Below are 21,975 nucleotides of genomic sequence, written 5' to 3' on the forward strand. Positions count from 1 at the left end.
CGGAAGTCTTAATTCTAATTGGGGCATGCTCAGGGTTGCCTGCTGTAGCATAATCTAATCAAATTAATTTGGATATTATATGATTACATGCTATTGAAAACAGACCAGGAGTGGAGTCTGGTTCCAGGGAATATGAGATCTATTTTAAGACCACTGTGTTGTAGCTTGTATAACCAGTGATGGGGGTTTCTGTTGCGTGTAAAGAAAGCTTTGCAGATGTGTATATGCAATTCTGAAGACACTGTGGCTGAGTTATCTGTGTAGTATAGTCTCCATGGGTTACATAACATACCTTAACAACCAATTTATTTCTTTATTACAGTTCAGCTTTCACAGCAGATCGACATAGGAAAAGAAAGTTTCTGGAAAACTCCTCACTAAACAACAAATTATTAAAAATAAATGTAGGTACAGCATAATGTTAGGGTCACTGAAGCTACAATGCTAGCATGATAGATTGGGAACAAATTCTAATAATCAGTGGAGCTTATTCCAAAGTAAATGTCTTGATCTTTTAATGTATGCTTCTCATGTTCTTGCCTGAAGGCCCTTGGGTGACATTTTCATGGTGTACACGTCCCTTTCTGCAGCTTGAAATAAGCTGATTATGATTTTATTTCCTGTTTTGAATATCAGAATCTCTGATCAGATCACTATTCTAGTTGGCGAAAACATTTTGACTTTGTAGCAAATTCTGTTCTGACAGGTACCTAATATCTAACTACGACGCCATTCTCCCTCATGAAGTTTTTGAGAGATTTGGGGGAAAGTGTAGTTGCTAAAGTGGGAAGTGGGAATATTAGAACCTTGGGTTCAAATCCTCATTTTGCCTTGAAGCTCTCTATGTGTCTTTGAACCATAGCTGTCTCTGAACTGAACCTATCCCAGAATACAACAAATCCTACTTGACTAATAGAAGTTGGTCTAATAAAACTTTAGCGTACGCATTCTGTGTGGACTTGTTCATTCTGTATCGCCCACCTGAACCTGCTGGTCTTGTGATCCAACTAGAATTGTGTGAAAATTATTAACAGTATTTATATACCGCTTTTCAGCTAAAAGTTCACAAACACCAGTTGCATGATCTAGCGCATCCATGTCAGGGTTGGCATATGGCTGTTGCAGTGTGCATGATTTCAGCAGCCTTTTTCTGAGCGACTACTTGTAAATCAGGTAGGTCTGATTGGACCTATGATTTCCTGGCTTCCACGTTATCTGCAGGTTACAAGTAATTACGGAACGTTTTTTTTAAAAACTTAAAATTTTCAGATAGGTGTCTGTTTTTGTAACCCTTCCTCAAAAGGAGGGGTTGGCTGTAAAGTAAGTATGTGAGTTAAAGGTGATGGATGTCTTGTAAGATGAGACATATTAACTGATTTGTCTGGTTCACAGGGAAGCACCACAGCACTGAGTGCTACAGGCCTTCGAAATCTGGGGAACACATGTTTCATGAATGCAATTCTTCAGTCACTCAGGTACTTGTTGCATGAGGACAGTGCCCAGCCCCTTATTGCTGCCTTGGATTAAGTTTTACATACCCTGCTGTGTGTTGTAGACTGAGACCTCCCAGCTGGATTGCCAGGTTCTGTGCTTGTGAATGGAGTTCCATGCAAGTCTCTGTAGCGACACACAAACTTGCATCACCCTCAGTGGTATATCTATACCTGGTAGAGATTTCATAAGGCATATTTGTATGGTACAGGTTCATTTCAAATGTTTTAACATGGAAAATTGCCACATGCAATTCTAGAACTTTCACGTTGCGTGTAATTTCAAGCTACCTGACTGCTATTCATTGCAGGCTGCTAACAGAATGCCATATCAGTTAACTCGGTATCCACAAAGGAAACTATTAAGTCCTTCAGTCTCTTTCTGCCCTTCCTGCTTAACATGCTTCTGCTTCACATTTCCTTATCTCAACAGTAACATTCAGCAGTTCTGCTGCTACTTTAAAGAATTACCTGCTGTTGAACTTCGGAATGGGAAGACTGCAGGCCGGCGAACCTACCACACCCGGAGCCAAGGGGATAATGGCGTGTAAGTTAGTCCATTTCCAAGGAGTAGGCAAGTGGACAGACAACACCTGATGCTGAAAGCAGGAGGGAATTTTCAGTGTTTTCTCTTGAATTCTCATGTTGATTCAAGAATAAACCAGCAAAAGTCTGATTAGTGAAAGATGTTGACGTTTTAAATATTGGGATTCAGAATTGATGGACATTATATTGTGATGGGGAGTGATTCTTAAATTCATATGCTCAAAAAACACTCCACTGTGAGTAGAGGTTGAAACTTGACAGGAAGACCTGAAACAATAGTAATGGTAATCTGCTGAACTGGTCAGAAGACATCATAAGAACATAAGAAGAGCCCTGCTGGATCAGACCAAAGGTCCATCTAGTCCGGCTTCCTTTATCTCACAGTGGCCCACCAGATGCCTCAGAGAGCATGCAAGACAACATGAGACCTGCGTCCTGGTGCCACTCCCTTGCACCTGGTATTCTGAGGTAGCCTACTTCTAAAACCAGGAGTTGTACATACCCATCACGGTTTGTAACCTGTGATGGACTTTTCTTCTAGAAATCTGTCCAATCCCCTTTTAAAAGTATCTAGGCCAGATGCCATCACCATGTCTTGTGATAAGGAGTTCCACAGACATCTGTTGAATAGCAGCAGAACTGTTTACCACTACTACGACTACTATTGAATGACCATTTATCCCCACTGCAGGACCTTTGACTACCTGCATTTTCTGGTGTCCAGCATGCAATTCATAGTGTTGCTACACAGTGAAATTTTAGTTTCAGTTTTGATCCTAACATTTTGCAACTACGGGTTCTGTGGTTTTTGTTCTCATAATTGCTGTTCTGAGTCTGTTTTTTAGAAGTGGTTAGCTACTATGGAAGCTCCATTGTGGAGTCCAAAAAGCAAGCGAAATGGTCTTGGAAATAAATGAATTACACTGAAGAAACCCAAAGCTATGAGGCACATCAGCTACTTTTAATTTTTGGTCACATGGCAGCTCCCACCTTATGATTAAGCAACTTGCATGCAGTTGCTTACAGGAATGTGGAGGGGCTGTAGCTCAGAGAAGGGGCATCTGCTTTGCAGTGCAGAAGGTCTTGGATTTACTCCCTGGCAGCATCTTTAGAAAAAGACCTCTGTCTGAAACCTGGGAGAGCTTCTGGTACTCGGTGCTAGATAGTGCTGAACCAGATGCTTGGAGTGTCTGACAGTCTGAGGAGCTTCCTTTGTTATGTGGCAGCCTGCAACGGGGAACTGTGTTGCCATGCACCCTTGACATGTGAAGCACCACAAAAAATAGAATCAAACGGATGTAGAGAGCCCTCAAAAAAGGCCCACATCATAGTGATGGATACAGCCATGATGGGAGGAGGAATTCAGGGCAAATGTAATTACAGGAGCAATTACCTGCAAATGTAATTACCAATGCTATTAATAGACCTAGCTTGGTGGCACAAATGGTTTCTGACCAATAAGTCCAAAGTCTTGGCATTGGCTCCTTAGAGCAATTGTGGCAGTAAAGAACTTCATTTGTTTTGTAAAGTGAGCTTGGTAAACATTATCTGAGTGTGGTAAACAGAAAGATCTCTTCAGTGCAAAGATTTAAGTCTTGCTGGCATCACTGAGAATAGAAAGTACCGTAGATACTCGCCTATAATACGCGAAATTTTTGCCGAGTAATCAAGCTCCAATTCTCACTTCGCCTTATCTCTGGGTCAATCAAAGGGCAAAGCCTTTCAACTCTGAACAGTTTCCTTTCTCAAGGGCAGACAGGCGCCAAGTTTCTCAAGCAGCAGGCAGGCACAGCTCCTTAGAAGCAATTTGTTAGCCTTTTATTCTCTTTCCTTCTGCTGCAGCCTGGTTCTGCTTTGCAAATGCTTGCAAAGCAGTTCTGTTTTTTGAAACACCGGGATGGGAATCCTCCTTTCCATCTGAAGCAGGCTACAATTCAATGCACCCTTACTTAAGAATAACACCCATGGAAATCAGTGGGTCTACTTCTGAGTAAAAAGGGTTGCAAATATATGCAGCTGCATCTCTCTGCTGTGAATTGAATTGCACACTGCCAGTTATGTGTTATGGGTTGTATGTTGTACGTAGAGCTTCTGGCTTAACACACCAGACACCTTAAAGGTGGATTTGATTCATGGATCTCCTGGAGTGGTTCCCAACCTTTTTCACTTGCATATCCCTTGGCAGCCCATTTCCATAAATTGTACCCTTCATATTAGCAAAATGTTTGTAATTAATAATACAAGCCCTCATCTTCTCTATATGAAAGCCCAGACTTCATGTATTTATCACAGTCTCTTTTTATCTGTTTGAAGAACAGAAGACTCTGCCTTTGCACTGTTTTGCACCAGAAGTATCCTGAGAAATTCTGGGTGATTGATCACTTTCCTTATTATATTTCAGCTTTTTTACTGTGCTGGTTTTCAATCACTGGTTCATACATGAATTGATGACCAAAAACTAGCTATTGGTGGGGCTTTCACAGTCAACTAGCTACCTCCCTTCCTGCCTTGCTGGTCCTTGCAAGGCATTCCGGAGCATGACCTGCTTTTTTCTACCATTATTCCATTCTTTTTCAAGTACCCCTAAAGGTCCTGTTGAGTGTCCCTGGGAGTACGTGAATACCAGGTTGGGAACCACTGTTTTACTGGTATGTTGCTTACAGTGCAATTACTCTGATAGTGTTTACAAAAAGGTGGTGAAGACCAGAATTTTAAAAGAATAAAAATATATCTTATGATCTTTTACTATGTTTTTAATAAATTAGAGACTACAGTTCTTAGGTAACAATTAGTAGTGGGTTATTTTTCCGAATCTGACCTCGAGTAAAATCAGACAAAACTATAGTCAGACATGCCCCTAAGTTTAACCCCCGACTTTTCCGAGGGCCATACAAAATTCCATGATTGTTGGCTCAAAACCTGCTCTCAACTTATTTGTGGGATCAACTTATATGTGAGTATCTGTGGTGGTTTCTTTGATGATGGTCTCTCCCTTGATTGATTAAAACAGAAACATTCTGTCTATAGACACATTGGAGTAGGTAAGAAGGTTCCATATCAAAAGTGGTACAGCTCGTTTTAATTAACTTCCTTCCTAATCTCCTAGAGGAGATTCCAAACTTTTAGCAGCCCTAGGTCAAACATATGCTTTGCATCAGTCCCAGTCTGTAAACTGAGAATGATACAGAGGGAGATCATGAGATTGAATGAAATAAGGGAAAGCTACTATACCTGAACTGGGGGAAAGAGCTTGATATACATCTGAATTGCTGGGAAGGCCTCAAAAATAGAGAATAACTTGCTGAACAAGTGAATCTTTTTTCCATAAAATTTGAGGCTCTTTCTTGCTTCATTGCCTATCTGGCCTTCTGAAAATGAAATTTTCCATTTGTAAGGAGAAATTGTGTATTGATGACCATTGTTCAACTTTTCTTTTTAAAACTGTTTTGTTTGAGCCTTGCTACTGCTAAATATTATGATTGGGGTTTTCTTTGCACACTCGAAAAGGCCCTGTTGAATCTGACTACAGAACTAGTATCCTGTTTCTAACAGTGGCTATCTTGTATAAGTGGGCATCTGGGCCACCTGGTGGGCTGCTGTGAGGTACAGGAAGCTGAACTAGCTGGGCCCTGGGCCTGATCCAGCAGGGCTCTTATGTTCTTAGTGCTTTGCCACCTACACAATGCATGTGCACGTGTGTATGTCAGATGGGTTGCTTGAAGACTCAGTATATTAGTTATAGCGGCTACAGAAGTTCACCCAGCTGTTCCATCCTAACTTAATTTTCTTTTGCAGTTCATTGGTGGAAGAATTTCGGAAGACACTGTGTGCTCTGTGGCAAGGGAGTCAAACACCATTCAGTCCTGAATCGTTGTTTTATGTTGTTTGGAGAATCATGCCAAACTTTAGGTAAGTTATCTTAAAAAAGGAGAAACATTCTTCATGGTGTACCAAGTTTCTATAGGTCCTGATTTGTGCCTTGCTCCAGAAGGAAGGTATTTTATTGACTGTGTATACTAGTTTACCTTACTCTGAGAGCCTTTTGCTCCTTAGGATTGTGCCCACTGTGTCAGGGGGCTTTAACTTTTTCCAGTACAGACAGTACAGTATTAAACCTTTTGAGTGGTGTTTTAGTGTTGTTGTTTTTTTTAATGTGTAGTACTGCTAATAGGTCCAAAGTTATTAGCCAGGGCAATAAGCTACAAGGGCCAACAGTATACAAACCTCTGCTTTTGGCAGGAACTGTACTTAGAAGCTTACAGCTCCAGCAGGCCTGAACCAAACATACTGGGCAAAACTTCCTTGATTCTCTCAATATGTTAGTTTCTTTCATCATAGTTGTAAAGATCTGCTGCAAAGAGAATAAAATCTGTGCAATAGGCATTTTGCACCCAGACTGTCAAAGAGAATAGTTTGTATCCAAGTAAATCCAAGTGTCATTCCTCTCGAAGGTCTCCCTGTCCTGGCCCCTGAACCTCTTTCAAAGGAGCACTGAACCCTATTAGGATTAATTGTGCGGAAGGTAAGTTGCTCCGTATTATCAGGTAGTAAAGCTGTTCTGTAAATGTGTTAACATCGCTAGCAGTGCTGAAAAGATGCTCTGAACACACATCCAGACCCTGCGAAGTGAGAAAACCAGGCCATAAAAAGTCCATCCATTTGCTTCTCCCAAGTGCCTAGTGTACATTTCCCTGGCTAATGAGAATCAAGGAAGTTTAGCATCAGTGGTTTCAAGCAATGGGCAGAAGTCCTGATCATGTTCATCATGATAACCTTTGGCCAGTTACCTTCTTCTTTATAAGTTGTTTATACCGGTTTGTCTCAAAGCAAGCACTCTGCCCTCCTCATGTTGCTCTGGCAGATTTTCAGCACTGTGGGTTCATTTGCTTTTAACAACAAGTGGTGGGAAAAGACAGGCTTCCAGTGGCAGGGAAATGTGTGTCTCATTCATGTTGGCATGAAGGAACATGTCAATCAATCCATCAGAGGAGTTCAATTCTGTGCTTTGTCTCCATGTGGACTTTTGGTATTGGTGGCGGTGACAAAGGGGAAGCTTCCAAAATGACTGCAATAGACAATGGCTGAGAGAATTAATAATTGGAACCCAGGGTGTGTTTGCTCATGTGCGGCTGTTTTTGGGGAGGGGGTTGTTCATGATATTAAAAAGGTTCAGTTGAAATAGTTCAGGGAACTAGTCTCTCCTATAGCAAAAGACTGGCCAGGGGACATGGCAAATCCCCTGCAACTTCATGAAATCCTACAGATTTCATGATGTTGCAGATAAACTTTCCTACCTTTGTATTGTGTGGGGACAGTTGGCATGGGAAGGTAGCGGCCAAGTCGTACTGAATGAGAGTCTGGTCAGGAGGCTTGCTTTTAGAATTGAAGCTTACTGATGGTGAAAATAGGCTTGCACCCACCACTGTAAACTTCCTCTTCCTGCCCCTCTCATTTGCACTTCTCAAGGTAATTGCTCTCTCTTTCCTCTTCTGTGCTTCGTGCTAGGGGAAGAAAATGTGTCAGCTGCAAACTATCTTGAGAGAAGAGCAATACACATACTATTGTGTCAACAGCTAGAAGAGCAGAGTTTGCACAGATAACTCACGTTGTCTTAAATCTGAGGAGAAAACCAGCCAGTTTTCTCTGGAGAATTAACTTCAAGCCTCATATGCCTTGAGTATCGACTCAGTATAATATGTGTTGCAAAAGGACTCATGGTGAAGCAGTTGTTGAATAAACCTTCACTTGCTCAGATTGCCGTTTAGATCAGCTATATTGCCACACATGTTGGCCTGACTTGCAGTGGCACATGTAGAGAGTTACGAGAACTGGTTCCTCCTTATGTCTCCTTGTAGCATCAAGGTTTGACACACACTAAAGTACCAGTGCAAGTTCAGTCTTTATAGTCAGTTCAGATGTCATAATATGGCACAGTTCTGATGGAACTGTATGTATTGGGGCGTAAAAGAGTATGTATTTGTCAGCACCTTTGCACCCAAATTTGGCAAGGAGGCTTGGCCTGGCTATCGTGGATGTGCTAGCTTTCTGTTTGCAGGGGATCTCGATTTGGGAGCTCATCTGCATGCTTTTTCTTGTGTGCATTTTGAGATTGTTGAAACTGCTTTTCACAAATACCCACATTGTGTTTCAGCCACATTACCCGTCTGCCTGCTTCTGCACACTTGCCTTTAGTTATGGGAACATGTGGCGGAAAGTGTTAGTGTGCCGTTTTGCAACAATAATGTTGGTGACCCTCATTTTACAGAGGTCTGTGTATCTGAAGAATCTCTAGCAGACTGCCTGCTCCCAGTATGCTCTGGTGGCTGAAACACCCTCATGCAGGGTTTCTCAAACTGTGGATTGTGACCCACTTGGTGGGTCACGACCTGAGGTCAGGAGGGTCACAGAAAGATGTGCACCGCCATCTTGGAAACTGGCAAATTAGGCAGGTGGCGCCATCTTGGAATCTGGAACTGCGTTTGCTTAAGCATGCTCTCTGTGTGTGTGTGTGGCCATCTTGGAAGCTGGCAAAGTAGGCAGGCAGCACCATCTTGGAAGCTGGAACTGCCTTTGCCTCAGCTTGCCTGTGTGTACTCAAAGCTCCTCCCAGGAGCAAAAGAGCAGCTTGCACAGGAGTGAGTGTGCCTGCTGAGTGTCTTCAGGGAGTGTTACTAGATTATCTTGAGGTGGGCTGCAACCTCTCCCTGCAAATGGGGTGGTTTTTTGTTTGTTTTGCTTTCTCTTTCCCCATTTCTGTCCAGTTCAAGCTCTGCCCTGTGATCCAGCTCCCCCTCTCCCCCCACTTCCATCCAGCCCAGCTCTGCCCTTCCCACCCCCTCCAGGAACTTAAACCTCAGCAGATCCCTGAAATGGGGGAGGTTTAAATAAGTTTAAATATGTGTCAAGGTTTAAATAGGTTTTTTCTGCTTATACTTTGCTATTGGAAAATGACAGAGAAATAACCCAATAAAAGCTAATAAAACACCATGAGATACTCTCCCTTTAATACAGTGAACAGGTGGGATGCTTGGTAGCAATGGGAGGGGGTGTGGTGAGAATTGAAACAAGCTCCTGAGCTGGACTATTTTCTCTTGTCATTTGCAGTTTATGAACTACTAGGTGAGAACGGTGATGTCACCTCCTGCTTGATGATGTCACTTCTGGCCATGACATCACTTCCAGGTTGATGACATCACTTCCAGTGGGTCCCAGACAGATTGTCATTCTGCAAAGTGGGTCCCGGTCTAAAAGGTGTGAGAACCACTGCCCTAATGGTTTAATAGCCTCAAACCTGTTACTTGAACACTATGTTCAACACTTGAGGACTCAAACTAGCTGCAGTGCAAAGGATCGTGTATGAGGCAAGAATAGGTGATTATGTGAAAGTGTTGTCAGCAGTTTTGCTCTGTATGGACCCATTCGAACGTGCAGATCATTGCTTGATTCTTGTGTGAAACATGCAGTGAGGCGATTTGCCTCTTTTAGTGCTTCACAAATTGTCAGCTGTTGCAAGAAGGTGGAGCATAAGGATGACCTTTTCCATCAGTGACTTAATTTGACACACCCCATTTTGCAGATAATAATTGGGAAATTGTATGTTCAGAAGAGTTAGCAATTTATCTCTCTCTTTTTTTAAAGGCACTGGATTTTTTTAAAAATAGTTTTTTAATATAGGATGCAAAATTATATTTATAGCTGGCCACTTAAGGAATGTGTTTATGTAATTAAAGCAGTGATTTTCAATCTTTAATCTTTTTCATCTCACAGCACACTGGCAAGGTGCTAAAATTTTCAGGGCACATCATCAGTTTTTTGACAATTGACAAGGCACAACGTGCTCTTGGCAAAGGTCTCACCATCCTCAGAGGCCCTACTAACAAATTGTGGTTCAGTGGTTAAGTCATGTCCGACTCTTCGTAACTCCGTGGACCACAACATGCCAGACTCCCGTCTACCACTAACTTCTGGAGTTTGTCCAGATTCATGTTCATTGCCTCCGTGACACTATCTAACCATCTCATCCTCTGCCATTCTCTTCTCCTTTTGCCCTCAATTTTCCCCAGCATCAGGGTCTTTTCTAAAGAGTCCTCCCTTCTCATGAGATGACCAAAGTATTTCAGCTTCAGCATCTGTCCTTCCAATGAATAGTCAGGGTTGATAACAAATTACTCTCCCCCAAACTCCTGCAGCACACTTGCAGACAATTCATGGCACACCGGTTGAAAATTGCTGGATTAAAGAGCCAGAAAGAGTGAATGGGTAGGTAGCTGCATTTAAATCTTGCTTAGCAATAGATTCACTGGGTGGTCCATCTAGCTTCCTCCTGGATCTAAAAAAAAGGATCTGAGAGAAATTCTTTCCAAGAATTTTATCAAGGTCCCAAAAAATTGTGGGCACGTAACAGCAGAACTCTAAGATCCTAAATCTTATAAAACATCAGCCCTTGTACAGTGCTGCAAATGCTGGTGTGACTTTAAGGCTTTAGTTTTATTACAAATCCCATACCAAAATTCTTACTCTTCAGAATGCTCAGTTCCATTTCCAGTAGGAGGGTGTGTGCAAGTTTGAGGTGCAGTAACAGCCTCACCCTTCTGCATGCTTACTTGGGAGTAAGTCCCTATGATCTCCTTGCAATTTCCCTTATCAGTGTTCTTGGGTTGCTACCACCAAGTCAGTAGTAGGTAGGGGGTGATATGGAGCTGCTTGTGGGGTATGGTTAGCATGTGATAGTTGGTGCTGGTATTCAAAGAAAATAGATGGGTCGAAACTTGCATAGAGGACAAAGTTCTGTCAGTGGCCATGGAAGGTCAATTCAAGAGACTTTCTAGCCACAAAACCTTATAGTAAATGCTGCTGTTTCCTTTCTGGCTTGGCTGTACAACCAAGAAAACTGGAAGTGTGCTGTTTATAAAAGTAGAGGTAGCAGATGTTCTTGAGGAGTGCACAGAATCCTCAGCTGAAAACCAAATTGCACAGTTCTGCAGTTACATAGTATTCCTGACACTTCCAAGCTAACAAGGATGTATTATGGGCAGATAAATGCCATAGGAGGTGCCTGTGCTCACAGAACACGCACTGTATTCCTCAACTCATGGGCCTCGCTGAACCTGTCTCTCTGCTGTAGGTGTCTGTTTCAGATCCTTTCTCATCCTGGCAGTCTTAGCTGCTATGTTTTGTTAAATTAATGTGCATGGGCACACGTCCATAGGAAACATGGTTGCTGGTATTTGATTTTTAAAAATCAAATACAGTTTGGGCACCCCTCATCTGGAATTCTGAAATCCGAAGTATTCTGAAAACTTATTTCAGTGTGGATATTTTATTTAATGCTTTAGATGGTTTTGCACGCAGTGGGAGCCAGCGAGCATAGCACAGTGCATGATCTCCCCAACTAAAGCAATCAGCACAGCCAGCACTCCCTCCTTTCTGTCAGGCATTAACCTCTCCCTGTGTGTGTGTGTGTGTGTGTTTCAGACAGGGTTAACAAAAGCCAGAGCCAGCAGGCATTAAACCCTCCCTCCTCCCCCCAGCAACTGCATCTCCAAGGCTTGCCAGAGGAATCCCAGTTTTCACAGGCATGGTGCTATTATACCAGCAGCCTTGCCACTCCATTGCACTGCTGCAACAGCCAGCTTTGGAATATTTGTTTATGCAAGGATTCTAAAATCTGGAAAATTCCAAAATCCAGAGGGATAACCAGTCAACCTGTATGAGTCATTGTGATAGACTAGTGCCTGAAGCTTGTTCTTGTCAATATTGTCCATCTGGAGTCTCGTAATGCTTGATCCTCTGTCTTGAACTAAACCAAGCACATTTGGAGACCCTCAAATCAACTTTGTAGCAGTTAACTCTGTCATTTTTTAACAGAAGAACAAAATTCCCATCTCCTCCAGAGCCCCAGTACAAAGGCATACTTCAGTAATACTGTTTGGTACTGACTATGTACTGCTAGAGTCTTCCTGTTCCCTGTCTGAGTCTCTGCAGGCAGGCTCATTGGTGCTTTGCTAAGGGTTGGGTGCAGGACCAGATGGATTTCACCATGGCGAAAATCTTCGGTTTGAGTGAGAACTTGCGAGGGACTGTTGAGCTGCAGGGCTCAAGACATTGTGTTATTGCCAGAATGGGGGAACTTTAAGCTACGTTTTCAGTTCAGCCTGGATAATTGGCATGGCCTGCCTAACCACTAACGTTACCATGTATCGTGAATTATGCTCCAGTGCAGGTAAACGATCTGTATATTCATCGTTGTGTTTACATTAAGGGGATACCAGCAACAGGATGCCCATGAATTCATGCGCTACCTTTTGGACCATCTGCACTTGGAACTTCAAGGAGGATTCAATGGTGTCTCGCGTTCCGTTATCCTGCAAGAGAATTCTGGTCTTTCTGCTGGCAGTAGATGTTGCATGTAAGGAGATAGTTCTAATCCTTTTCCCCCCTCCAAACGTCATTCTATCCTGACCAATTAACAAAGATGCTTACTGATACTTAATTATGCCAGTACATTTACATTAGAACATTCTGGTTTTCTCACACCACAGCCATGAAACAGAAAATGCCAATTTTACAATTCTTAGGGAGCAAGAAAGTAACAGCAGTTGAAAAGGCTGTGCAGGATTATATCAAGAACTCAGTTTTGGTTCTTGATATAGCCCAAATGAGACTTTGTGACCCACAGGCTGAAGAATACTGCCATAGAGCATGATTTAGATTATCTGAACTGGGTTCCTTTCTTGCACATGTGTGCGTACACCACCTCCTACATGCCCATTTGTAGAGGTGTCATGCCTACTTCAACTGATATAATCAGACTCAGATTGATTTTTCCAGGCCTGGTGGGAGAAGTGAAAGCACTTTGAGAGTAGTCTAAGACTCGCCAGTCATTCTTCCCAATGTGTGTTCTTTTTTGTAACTAATTATGCATTTTGCTGGGCCCACATATGATAGTGGTGGATCATACCAGATTCCCACACATTGCCCTTTGTGTCCTGGGGGATGGTAGGGAAAAGGTTAGCAGTATGTCTGTTCCCTCCCAACCTAGACATTCAGATTCAGAATACTTTTATTGGCATTAAGATATAGTAATATGACTTATAAAAAAAGCAGTTTAAAAATCCTCAGCTACCTTGGATAAAAGCTACTGTAGAACAGGGGTGCCCAAACCCCAGCCCTGGGGCCACCTGCGGTCCTCAAGGACTCCCAATCCGGCCCACAGGGAACCCCCAGTCTCCAATGGGCCTCTGGCCCTCCGGAGACTTGCTGGAGCCCGCGCTTGCCTGACACAACTGCTCTCAGCGTGATGGCCAACAGTTTGACCTCTAGTGTGAGCTGTGAGACAAGGGCTCCTCCACTGCTTGTTGTTTCACATCTGTGATGCAGCAGTGGCAGCAAAGGAAAGGCAGGCCTTGCTTTGTGCAAGGCCTTTTATAGGCCTTGAGCTATTGCAAGACCTTCATTCATTCATATAAGTTCCATCTCTAATATATTCAATTATGTAAATTTATACAAATTTGAAATGTAAATTAATTCTTTTTTCTCCCCTGGCCCCCGACTTAGTGTCAGAGAGATGATGTGGCCCTCCTGCCGAAAACTTTGGACACCCCGCCGTAGAACAGTGTCCTTCTCTTAATGACAGATTACAGAAATATAGCCACTTTCTCAATAATTTCAATATTTACACCTGCAAGGAGAAACCCGAGTTTTTTCTTGATCAGCCCAACCCTTCTTTTTGAGGAGTTCTTTTAAATATATTTGGCGAAGATCTTTATAGAGGGGGCAATGCAGGATCATATAGTGTAACGATTCAACTGCACAACCCAGACGTGATCTGCAAGTGTGTGTGCACTCCCTTCCCAGTGCTGTCTGTCTTGGGAAACATAAAGCAGTTGCTCCTCTAGAAGAGGATGAAGGAAGAGGCAGTGCACTTGATTCTATGACAACTTTCACATCCTCCTTCATATAATTCCATGCCTATAGCTTTCCGTTATTTGAAGTGAACCTCTTCAATCCATTTTCAAAACTGTGGTTTGCCTTGAAATTCTGGTCCTTCCTGAATGACATATCCCAAGAGAGCGTGTTGCTGTCTGGACAGGCAGTGAACATTGATGTTGCATTTGGGAAAATATTAGTCACTTAGCTCAACCTCCTTAATTTAAGGGCGCAATCCTATCCTGCGCTGGAACAGGCAAGCCAGGAGGCTTGCGCTGAATCCAGCGCAGGATAGTGGCCATAAGCAACTTAGCCAGTGGCAACGGGAAACTTTTCCCCTTACCCCTGGGTAAGGGCTGCTGGCCCCAATGGGTCTCCTCAGACTTGCGCCACCTCTGGAGGTGGCACAAGTCTGAGGAGAGCAGAGCAGCTTGAAGCCGCTCTGTTTTCCCTGGGAATGGGGGTTGGGATCTGGCAGCCATGCTCCCTGCCCGCCTCCTGCTCCCCACCTGCTTGCCCCCAGGGTTGCCCACCGCCCACCCTTTCCCCACCCAGGAATGCTTCCCTCCCTCCTCCTCCCCACCTCCCCCGCCTACCTTTTCTGCTTTCGTTTGGCCCAGTGAGGCCAACACAAGCATCTGAGGGGAAGCCAGCGGGGAGGCTTATGTCAGCCTCCGCAGGCCAGCGCTTCTCAGAGTGCCAGCCCGGCTTCCCCTTGAGGAGGCGCAAACACGCTTTACAGCACATAACTAGTTAGGATTGCGCCCTTAGTCAGTTGCATCTGAAGTTGCAGTGGGGAGGTGCCATGGCTCAGTGGTAGAACATGTGCTTTGCATGCAGAGGGTCCCATGTTCAGTCCCTGGCATCTTCTGGCAGGGCAGAAGCTGTGTTACCCTGCTGTTGGTCACTGTCAATAATACTAAGATGAGCCAATAGTGTGACTTGCCTCTGTTCTGATACAGAACTACTGCAACTGAAGGGAATTGGAGTAATGGTGCTGGCCTACCCAGAGGTTCTTAGTACTGTAAAGAGCATTTACTAAAGGACAACTACAAAAGCGCACAGTGCCTGACTCCCTTCTCTTTCTCATACTTTCTTTAGAAATGGAGCTTCTACAGTTGTGACAGCCATTTTTGGAGGCATACTTCAGAATGAAGTCAACTGCTTGATATGTGGGACTGAATCCAGAAAATTTGACCCATTCCTAGGTAAAGTAGGGCTCTGGAAAGGTTTGATACTTATTATATTTTTGACATTGGAAATTTTAATGTTGAATGTACCTGTTTTTTTAGACCTTTCATTAGATATTCCTAGTCAGTTCAGAAATAAGCGAAGTAAGAACCAAGAAAATGGACCAACATGTACATTACGAGGTGCGTTTTTAAATCTGGCTCTATTCACTTATTCTGTCTCTATAATAAATCTGATTTTTTTAGTGGATAATCAACAAATAAAAAATCAGCGTAAATTGCTTTAATCTTCTCATTTGAATTCTGTTCTAGACTGTCTCCGCAGTTTTACAGATCTAGAAGAACTTGATGAAACAGAACTGTACATGTGCCACAAATGTAAAAAGAAGCAGAAATCCACCAAGAAATTCTGGATTCAGAAACTACCAAAGGTCAGGCTCGGGTGTTGAAGGATGTGAAGCATGATATCTCAAATGAACCTGGCAGCTTTCAGTTTACCTGTGAACATGGTTGATGGTGGCCCAGGGCTTGAGTGGTGTTTCTCCAGTTTTTGCCTTTTTTAACATGGCCGCTTTAATGACCTGCATGTGAACATCTGTCTGTCACTTTTGAGGTCCACCTTATGCTTCTACAATAGGCTGCTGCTTTGATATTAATTCCATAATAGATGAGTTTATCTCTAGCCACCACAGAATTACTTCTGTTCTTTTGCTGCTGTATAAGTGACAGGTTACAAGCCATGATGGGTATGTGCCACCTCCTGGTTTTCAAAGGTGGCTACCTCAGAATGCCAGATGCAAGGGAGTGGCACCAGGATGCAGGTCTCCTGTCTTGTCTGCTCCCTGACGCATTTGATGGGTTACTGTGAGATAAAGAAAGCTGAACTAGATGGGCCTTTGACCTGGTCCCATGGTGCCCTTCTTATGTTCTTATCTCTCTGTGATCATTTCTGCATTCTGGCACTGAGAGAGGGAAGCTGATTTGTTTTTGTTTGGTTAGTTTTAATTTAACTACTTGCCTGTTAAAGAGTTCTTTCTGTGACCTTTGGTTTGTTCTTGAAATGCTGTAGGTGCTCTGCTTACATTTGAAACGCTTTCACTGGACAGCATATCTGAGGAACAAAGTGGATACCTATGTTGAGTTTCCCTTGAGAGGCCTAGACATGAAGTGTTACTTGCTAGAGGTACAGTGACAGTCCAGGGGGTGGAGGGAGCTTTTTGTGGGCTCTAGAAAGTGCTGATCAAGTTCTCAATTCCAGTTTGTCTCCCTCTCCACCCACCCTGCTCCAAACTGCAGCCTGAAAACAGTGGCCCAGAAAGTTGCCTGTATGACCTTGCTGCTGTGGTTGTGCATCATGGTTCCGGGTAAGTACAACCAGAACTTCAGCAGAAAACTGCATTTGCATTTCCAGGTTAATTATTTTACAGTTCCTCTGCTCTTAAAGGCCAGGTTAATTATTTTACAGTTCCTCTGCACACTGCCCTTCATTCACTGAAACCTGGCCAGCGCTGGAGTTGAGCATAAAATTGATCTTCTCCTTTGGAAGATGGTTAGGAGGAGCCTACCTGTGGCCAGAGGGAATCTTAGTCTGGAACCTTACTGTGTCTTGCTTGAGATATTTGTACATCTTGAGGTGGGGAGGGGGCGGCAATAGATGTAAGGTGTTTCCTTAATTGATGCTTTTTCTTAATCTAATGGGCAGTCTTTAAAATGTGCATTGTTTGTAACTCTTGTATAACCCCTTTTTAAGTTTAAGAAATCAAGAATAAGATACAAAATTGTTGCCTAATGATTATAATCTGAGTTGTTAGCTGAAATTTAAGCTTCAATTTCTCATGTTAATTGAGTTTGCTTATGGGGATCTGTTTTGTTTGGAAACTGCTTAATTCCTACACTAGAGGCCGCTAGTCACACTTGACTTTTAAATGAAATTAGGTCTTCTGGCTGAAAATCTTGTAATGCTTCCTGTGGTTTTTAAGAAGTGGGGGTGGGGAGAGGATAGTGTCCAGAAGACATAGTTTTTTTGCTTTAACTGTAATTTTCACAAACAGTAATGTTAAGGGGTAGGTCAGACTTGAAATGAACTAACTTATCCTACAAAATAGCGGCAATGAATTATGGGGTTTGGTTTGAGCTCTTGGTTGAGCCTCAGCCCAAGGGCAAGAGGACCAGGCTTGTAAAATCAGTGTGGACTAGTTGGCTAGGACAGGGGCTAGTTGGTCCTGAGAGAGGTGGATTTTCAGCTGTATCATGCACTGTGTGGCTCTAGGCATATAATCAAAAACTCAAAGAAAGGTTTGTCCTTGTAGTGGTTAAAACTGCCTTGCGTAATTTTGAACAAGTAATGATTATGTTTGTTTCTCTGAGCAAAATGGGAATATGAATAACATATCTCAAGATGGTTGGGTGGAATGGAAGAAACCTAAAGCATTTTAGATGTGAGAGGTGCTGTGTCTGCTGAGAATTGAAGTTATAACCTGCAGTTATAAAATTCAGGTGGGAAGAACTTAATCTAGGCAATGAGTCCTCAATTTTCTTGAACTGTGGGGATTTGTGAGGGTGGGTGGCCCTGCTGCATGGCACAACTTCCAGGAAACCTTGGTGTGACTGAACTGGTAACCATGTTTTTGAAAAGGGAAGGTGAAAAAGCAGTGGGTTTATGCTTCTGTCTTTTGTCTGTCCATGCTTTCAGGGTTGGCTCTGGCCATTACACAGCCTACGCCACTCACGAGGGCCGCTGGTTCCATTTCAATGACAGCACCGTGACACTGACCGATGAAGAGACAGTGGTGAAAGCCAAGGCCTACATCCTCTTCTACGTCGACCGGCAGGCCACGTCCGGATCTGATAAACTTTAATACCTCTTCTCACCCTTCACATATCAAGTCTGTTGGACAAAACATTTCCAATCCTCCACAAATACTTGATCCAAGACTCTTGATTTCATTGTGCACTTTCAGATTTTTCTTGTGGGGTCTAGTTTTACTTTGTCAGTAGTAGCATTTGATTTGTTGAACATGGACACAAGCTAACTTTGTTGTTAGTGTATACCAGAAAAAAAGAACCTTGGCAGATGATGATGATTTGCTGCTTTAACTCAATTTTTATATATAGTTTTCAAGAGCTAGCAGTCTGACTTTTTATATCAATATTTCAGTTTGCTTTCTTAAAGGCACATTTACATCAGAGAAACTTGAATCCTTTTAAGAAGCACGATTGTGTACCCAGTTATGAAATGCAATGGAGACGCTTGCTGCTTTCTCAGCTGTGATGTGAGACTTTTTGCTCTCAAGAGCAAGAACTTGTACCCATAGGTTGAGTCCCAAGCATCTTACCTGTGGACAGACTTTTGGCTGCCTGTAAAAAGGAATGAACCATGGCCACCTTCAGCAGGCTGTAAAATTGCTGCTACTTCTGTCTGTGGAGCCTGCTTTCTTTCAAAATTCCCTATCCTTATTAGTTGGCAGAGTGGCTTGTCATGGCAACTGTTTCAGGTGGTTGACGTTTTTGGGGTGTTCCTTTAAGTAATTGAAAAAAATTATCTTTCTATGGAAATTAAGCTACCAAAAATCCTGAGAAAATTCAGGTTTTGTTAACCTTGCTTCAAAATGAATGCATAGAATTATTCCGTTAATGCTGTTGGGCCCCCTTCTGCTGCATGATGCCCTGGAAGTAAAATGAAACTTCAAAATCTGTTCAGACATTCAAGCAGCAGACCTTGGAGACATTAAGCAACGGTGGTGTAGGCAGAATATACAACCTCTCTTAGGGGCACAATCTTTCACTCAAGGCAATGGCTTGATTAATGTATTGCTATCTCATGTTGCCACATAGTTCGTTCCTCTTGGTTTCTTATTGTAAATTGGTGTTATAGTTGTGGAAAGCACAAGCTAACAGTGATTTTCTTTTCCTTGACTTTTTAAAATGAAGAAGGCCATGGCACCCATGTGTATCATAATGCCAGCTGTTTGCAGCTGGGAGACATTAACCCACCCGAGTCCTACACACTCCTTTCCTGCTTGAAGCAGAGAGATCCCTATAAACATGGTGCTATTTTCAAAGGGCAGTTATGGGGTTTTCAGGGTTTCCTTTTCGAAGTGGACAAGAGAACTTGTTTGCTGGAAACAAGACAGAACCTTAAGTTGTCAGATGTTCCCCTCAAAGGTACACAGCAGATGGGTGTGTGGTAGGAGTCAAAGCAACCTGTCCACTGGGGGATAGGGGGTAGAGTATCTCTGAATGAGCACTTATTTCATCTAGGAGTCAGAGGGAAGCATAAAAGCGAGGCTGTTCACTGTACTTACTGCCATTCAAATTAAGGATGAAGGTTCAGAAAGTGATATAAATGTGCCTTTCTTGATAACTCAGTAAGCATCACTAAAGAAAACAGCTATGTTAGTAGCTGCCCTGGTTCCCCCTCCCCCCCTTTCTTGTAGTAGTGTTCATCCCTGTACCATTCAGTTTTGGTTTTTTTTTTGGGGGGGGGGGGGACTGTGGCAGTTGCAATATAATGCACTTGCTGCGCCTGTTGTTGAAGCAGGCTGTCTGCTAGCTCAGGCATGTAGGTCTGGGACAAAGAAGCCTTTTCCTAATTTTGCTTCCCCCCTTCTCTAAACACCATTGGACAGTATGATCAGTGAGTTGTGGCAACACAAGTATTAACTCTTCCTGGTGGAGATCTTTGCTTATCCACTGGATTCTACTCAGTGAGTTATGTCAAAGTGACAGATTTGACGCAGTCAATGTGTACTGCACTTGGGTTCGTATTAAATTTTATGTATAGCCTGTATCTTTAAAGTGGGAGGGGAACAGAACTTTTTTCCAGCCAATTTAGTTGTTTGTTTTAGCACTGCCATGCCAGTGATGCTCATTGGCAGGAATATACAGGTGGTAATGTAGCTGAGTACTGTAGCTGCTTTCTAAAAAAGCAGTGGCTTGGCTTATACTAGTCATTACTAACACTTGCCCATTTAGAGGGCTGCCTTTTTTCCACTTCCATTTTGGGTTAGAAAGGTAATATGGTGTGTCCTTCCCCACCACCCTATCCCTTTGTAGTCCTCCTGCACGATGAAGCCCTTCACCTGCCTGTAGTGGCCGAAGCCACGGCATTGCCTTCCGAAGCTGGATAGAAAAGGTGCTGTCTATAAAACCATTAGTAGACCTGAGTTCTTTCATTCCCTGGAAAGGTGGAGTAGGGGATTCAGAGATGACTCAGTGGCAAAGGGAAGATGCAGCCACATTTTAAGGCACTTCTGGTGGCTTGCTGGAAACAGTGGCTTTACATTCTTCATGAGTATGCGTGTCCCACTGCTGTAGTTGTTCGCCTCTGGTTCCAATGTTCATTAGAGAGCCCTTGGGGCTGTAGTGCCATAGCTGTGATTGTTTTTTTGCCATTTAAAACCTTGTATGTAAGCCTTGGTGAAGACTGCTGAGAGCTTTTCTTTGGAGTTCTTGTGACTGTTGGCCATACGTCAAGCTCCCTCCTAAAATACATTTCTCTGGAAGGTTTGCCATTAAAGTCTTTTCTTCTCTCTGTGCCAGATGTGCTAATTGAGTGTCAGTCAGTTTTGGGGAGCAGTTGAATTGATGTGCTACTGCAAAATCCAGTTTTGCATATCTCACTTGGCAAAGTGCCTTGACCTGTAAGAATTTTTCCTGTCAGCAAGTAGGCAGGCAACTGTGATAAAAAGGTGAGGTATGGATTTTTCTGTGTGTATTTGAATTGATTATGGGTAAGTGTTGACTGATAAATTCTTCTTGCATAGTAGTAGCTTTTGTGGTACAAGACAACATTATATATGTATTTTCAGGCACCTGTCATTTCCTTCCTCTTTCAAGCAGATTTAAACAGCTGTTCCCTATAACAGATGCCTTGCCAGTCAATGCCTGCCTCATGTTCTATCTGTGGAATAGCACCTCTTTCTTTTCCAGTGTGCTTAAGACAGTTTAAGGAAAACTGCCTTTCTCTGCCCAGTTTCTATTCTTCTTTAGCTAGAAAAGAAGTTTCAGTTATCGTTCTCCAGTTAGACCACAACACAGGTTCTTGGTTGTGGGTAATATGCCCTTGGCACGGTTGTATTCCACCCCCTCTAATGATTCAGCCCCATGTGCTCTGCCTGCCTGCGACTGGTCAAGAGAGACTGTTTCCTTCCTTCCTGGTGGGAGCCAGCCTTGCCTGTTTCTGCTGTGAATGGATGTAGTCTTGGTAACTGGTTTGGTCCTCCCTCATCAGATGAAGAGTTTTAAAGTAAAGGAGACACATAGCTGTTGCCTTTATGGGGGGAGTGTACTGCATTAATCCCCCTCACATTCGTGTTTCTGTATGTTGCTGTTCAGGCTCTTAGCTTACCAAGTCTGTCTTGGACAAGGGAGTTTAGAAATTCCTCCAGACAGTAACCCTAAGGTAAGGAACTGACTCTGGCAACCCACTACATCAGGCTCTCTACCACTTTGGAAGCTGCACACATGCCAGTGGTAAATGTTGGCATTTGTTAAGTAGAACCCACTTTGTGCTAGACTTCTGCACTGTAGCAGAGATGGAGAAACTACTACATGTACTTATTTTAAGTGCTATGGGCAATTGCCTTAAACAAAGCAAGGCTTGATAAAGTTCTACACATGAAGCTTCTTGTATTCTACAAGTACTCACTCGCTCCAGGTGCCTGTGCAGGCTCAATCTTGCAGGACCCTTCAAACTCTTAATTCTATACTTGTCCAAATGCTTATTCTGCAGCAAAGGGTTCAGTCATCTCTGTTACTGGAACCCACTGATGGAGTAATCACTGCATGAACGTGCTTTTTGAACTCTGGCCCTGCTCTAA

General features: G+C 43.1%; 1 protein-coding gene across 1 annotated transcript in view; it reads left to right on the forward strand.

Annotated features, from left to right (window-relative positions):
• USP3 (ubiquitin specific peptidase 3) overlaps window positions 1-20,876 on the forward strand; it is a 48,626-nt gene extending 27,750 nt beyond the window's left edge. The window contains exons 5-15 of the mRNA XM_066636264.1: window positions 323-404; window positions 1,393-1,475; window positions 1,924-2,037; window positions 5,832-5,945; window positions 12,298-12,444; window positions 15,066-15,172; window positions 15,257-15,337; window positions 15,467-15,585; window positions 16,224-16,337; window positions 16,451-16,518; window positions 17,847-20,876. Of these exons, the coding sequence (XP_066492361.1) occupies window positions 323-404; window positions 1,393-1,475; window positions 1,924-2,037; window positions 5,832-5,945; window positions 12,298-12,444; window positions 15,066-15,172; window positions 15,257-15,337; window positions 15,467-15,585; window positions 16,224-16,337; window positions 16,451-16,518; window positions 17,847-18,012 (1,195 nt within the window). The 3' untranslated portion in view covers window positions 18,013-20,876. The remainder of the gene's footprint in view (window positions 1-322; window positions 405-1,392; window positions 1,476-1,923; window positions 2,038-5,831; window positions 5,946-12,297; window positions 12,445-15,065; window positions 15,173-15,256; window positions 15,338-15,466; window positions 15,586-16,223; window positions 16,338-16,450; window positions 16,519-17,846) is intronic.
• The last annotated feature ends 1,099 nt before the right edge of the window (window positions 20,877-21,975 follow it).

The sequence above is a fragment of the Tiliqua scincoides genome, chromosome 8 (assembly GCF_035046505.1).
Source record: "Tiliqua scincoides isolate rTilSci1 chromosome 8, rTilSci1.hap2, whole genome shotgun sequence".
In the NCBI taxonomy this organism is placed as follows: domain Eukaryota; kingdom Metazoa; phylum Chordata; class Lepidosauria; order Squamata; family Scincidae; genus Tiliqua; species Tiliqua scincoides.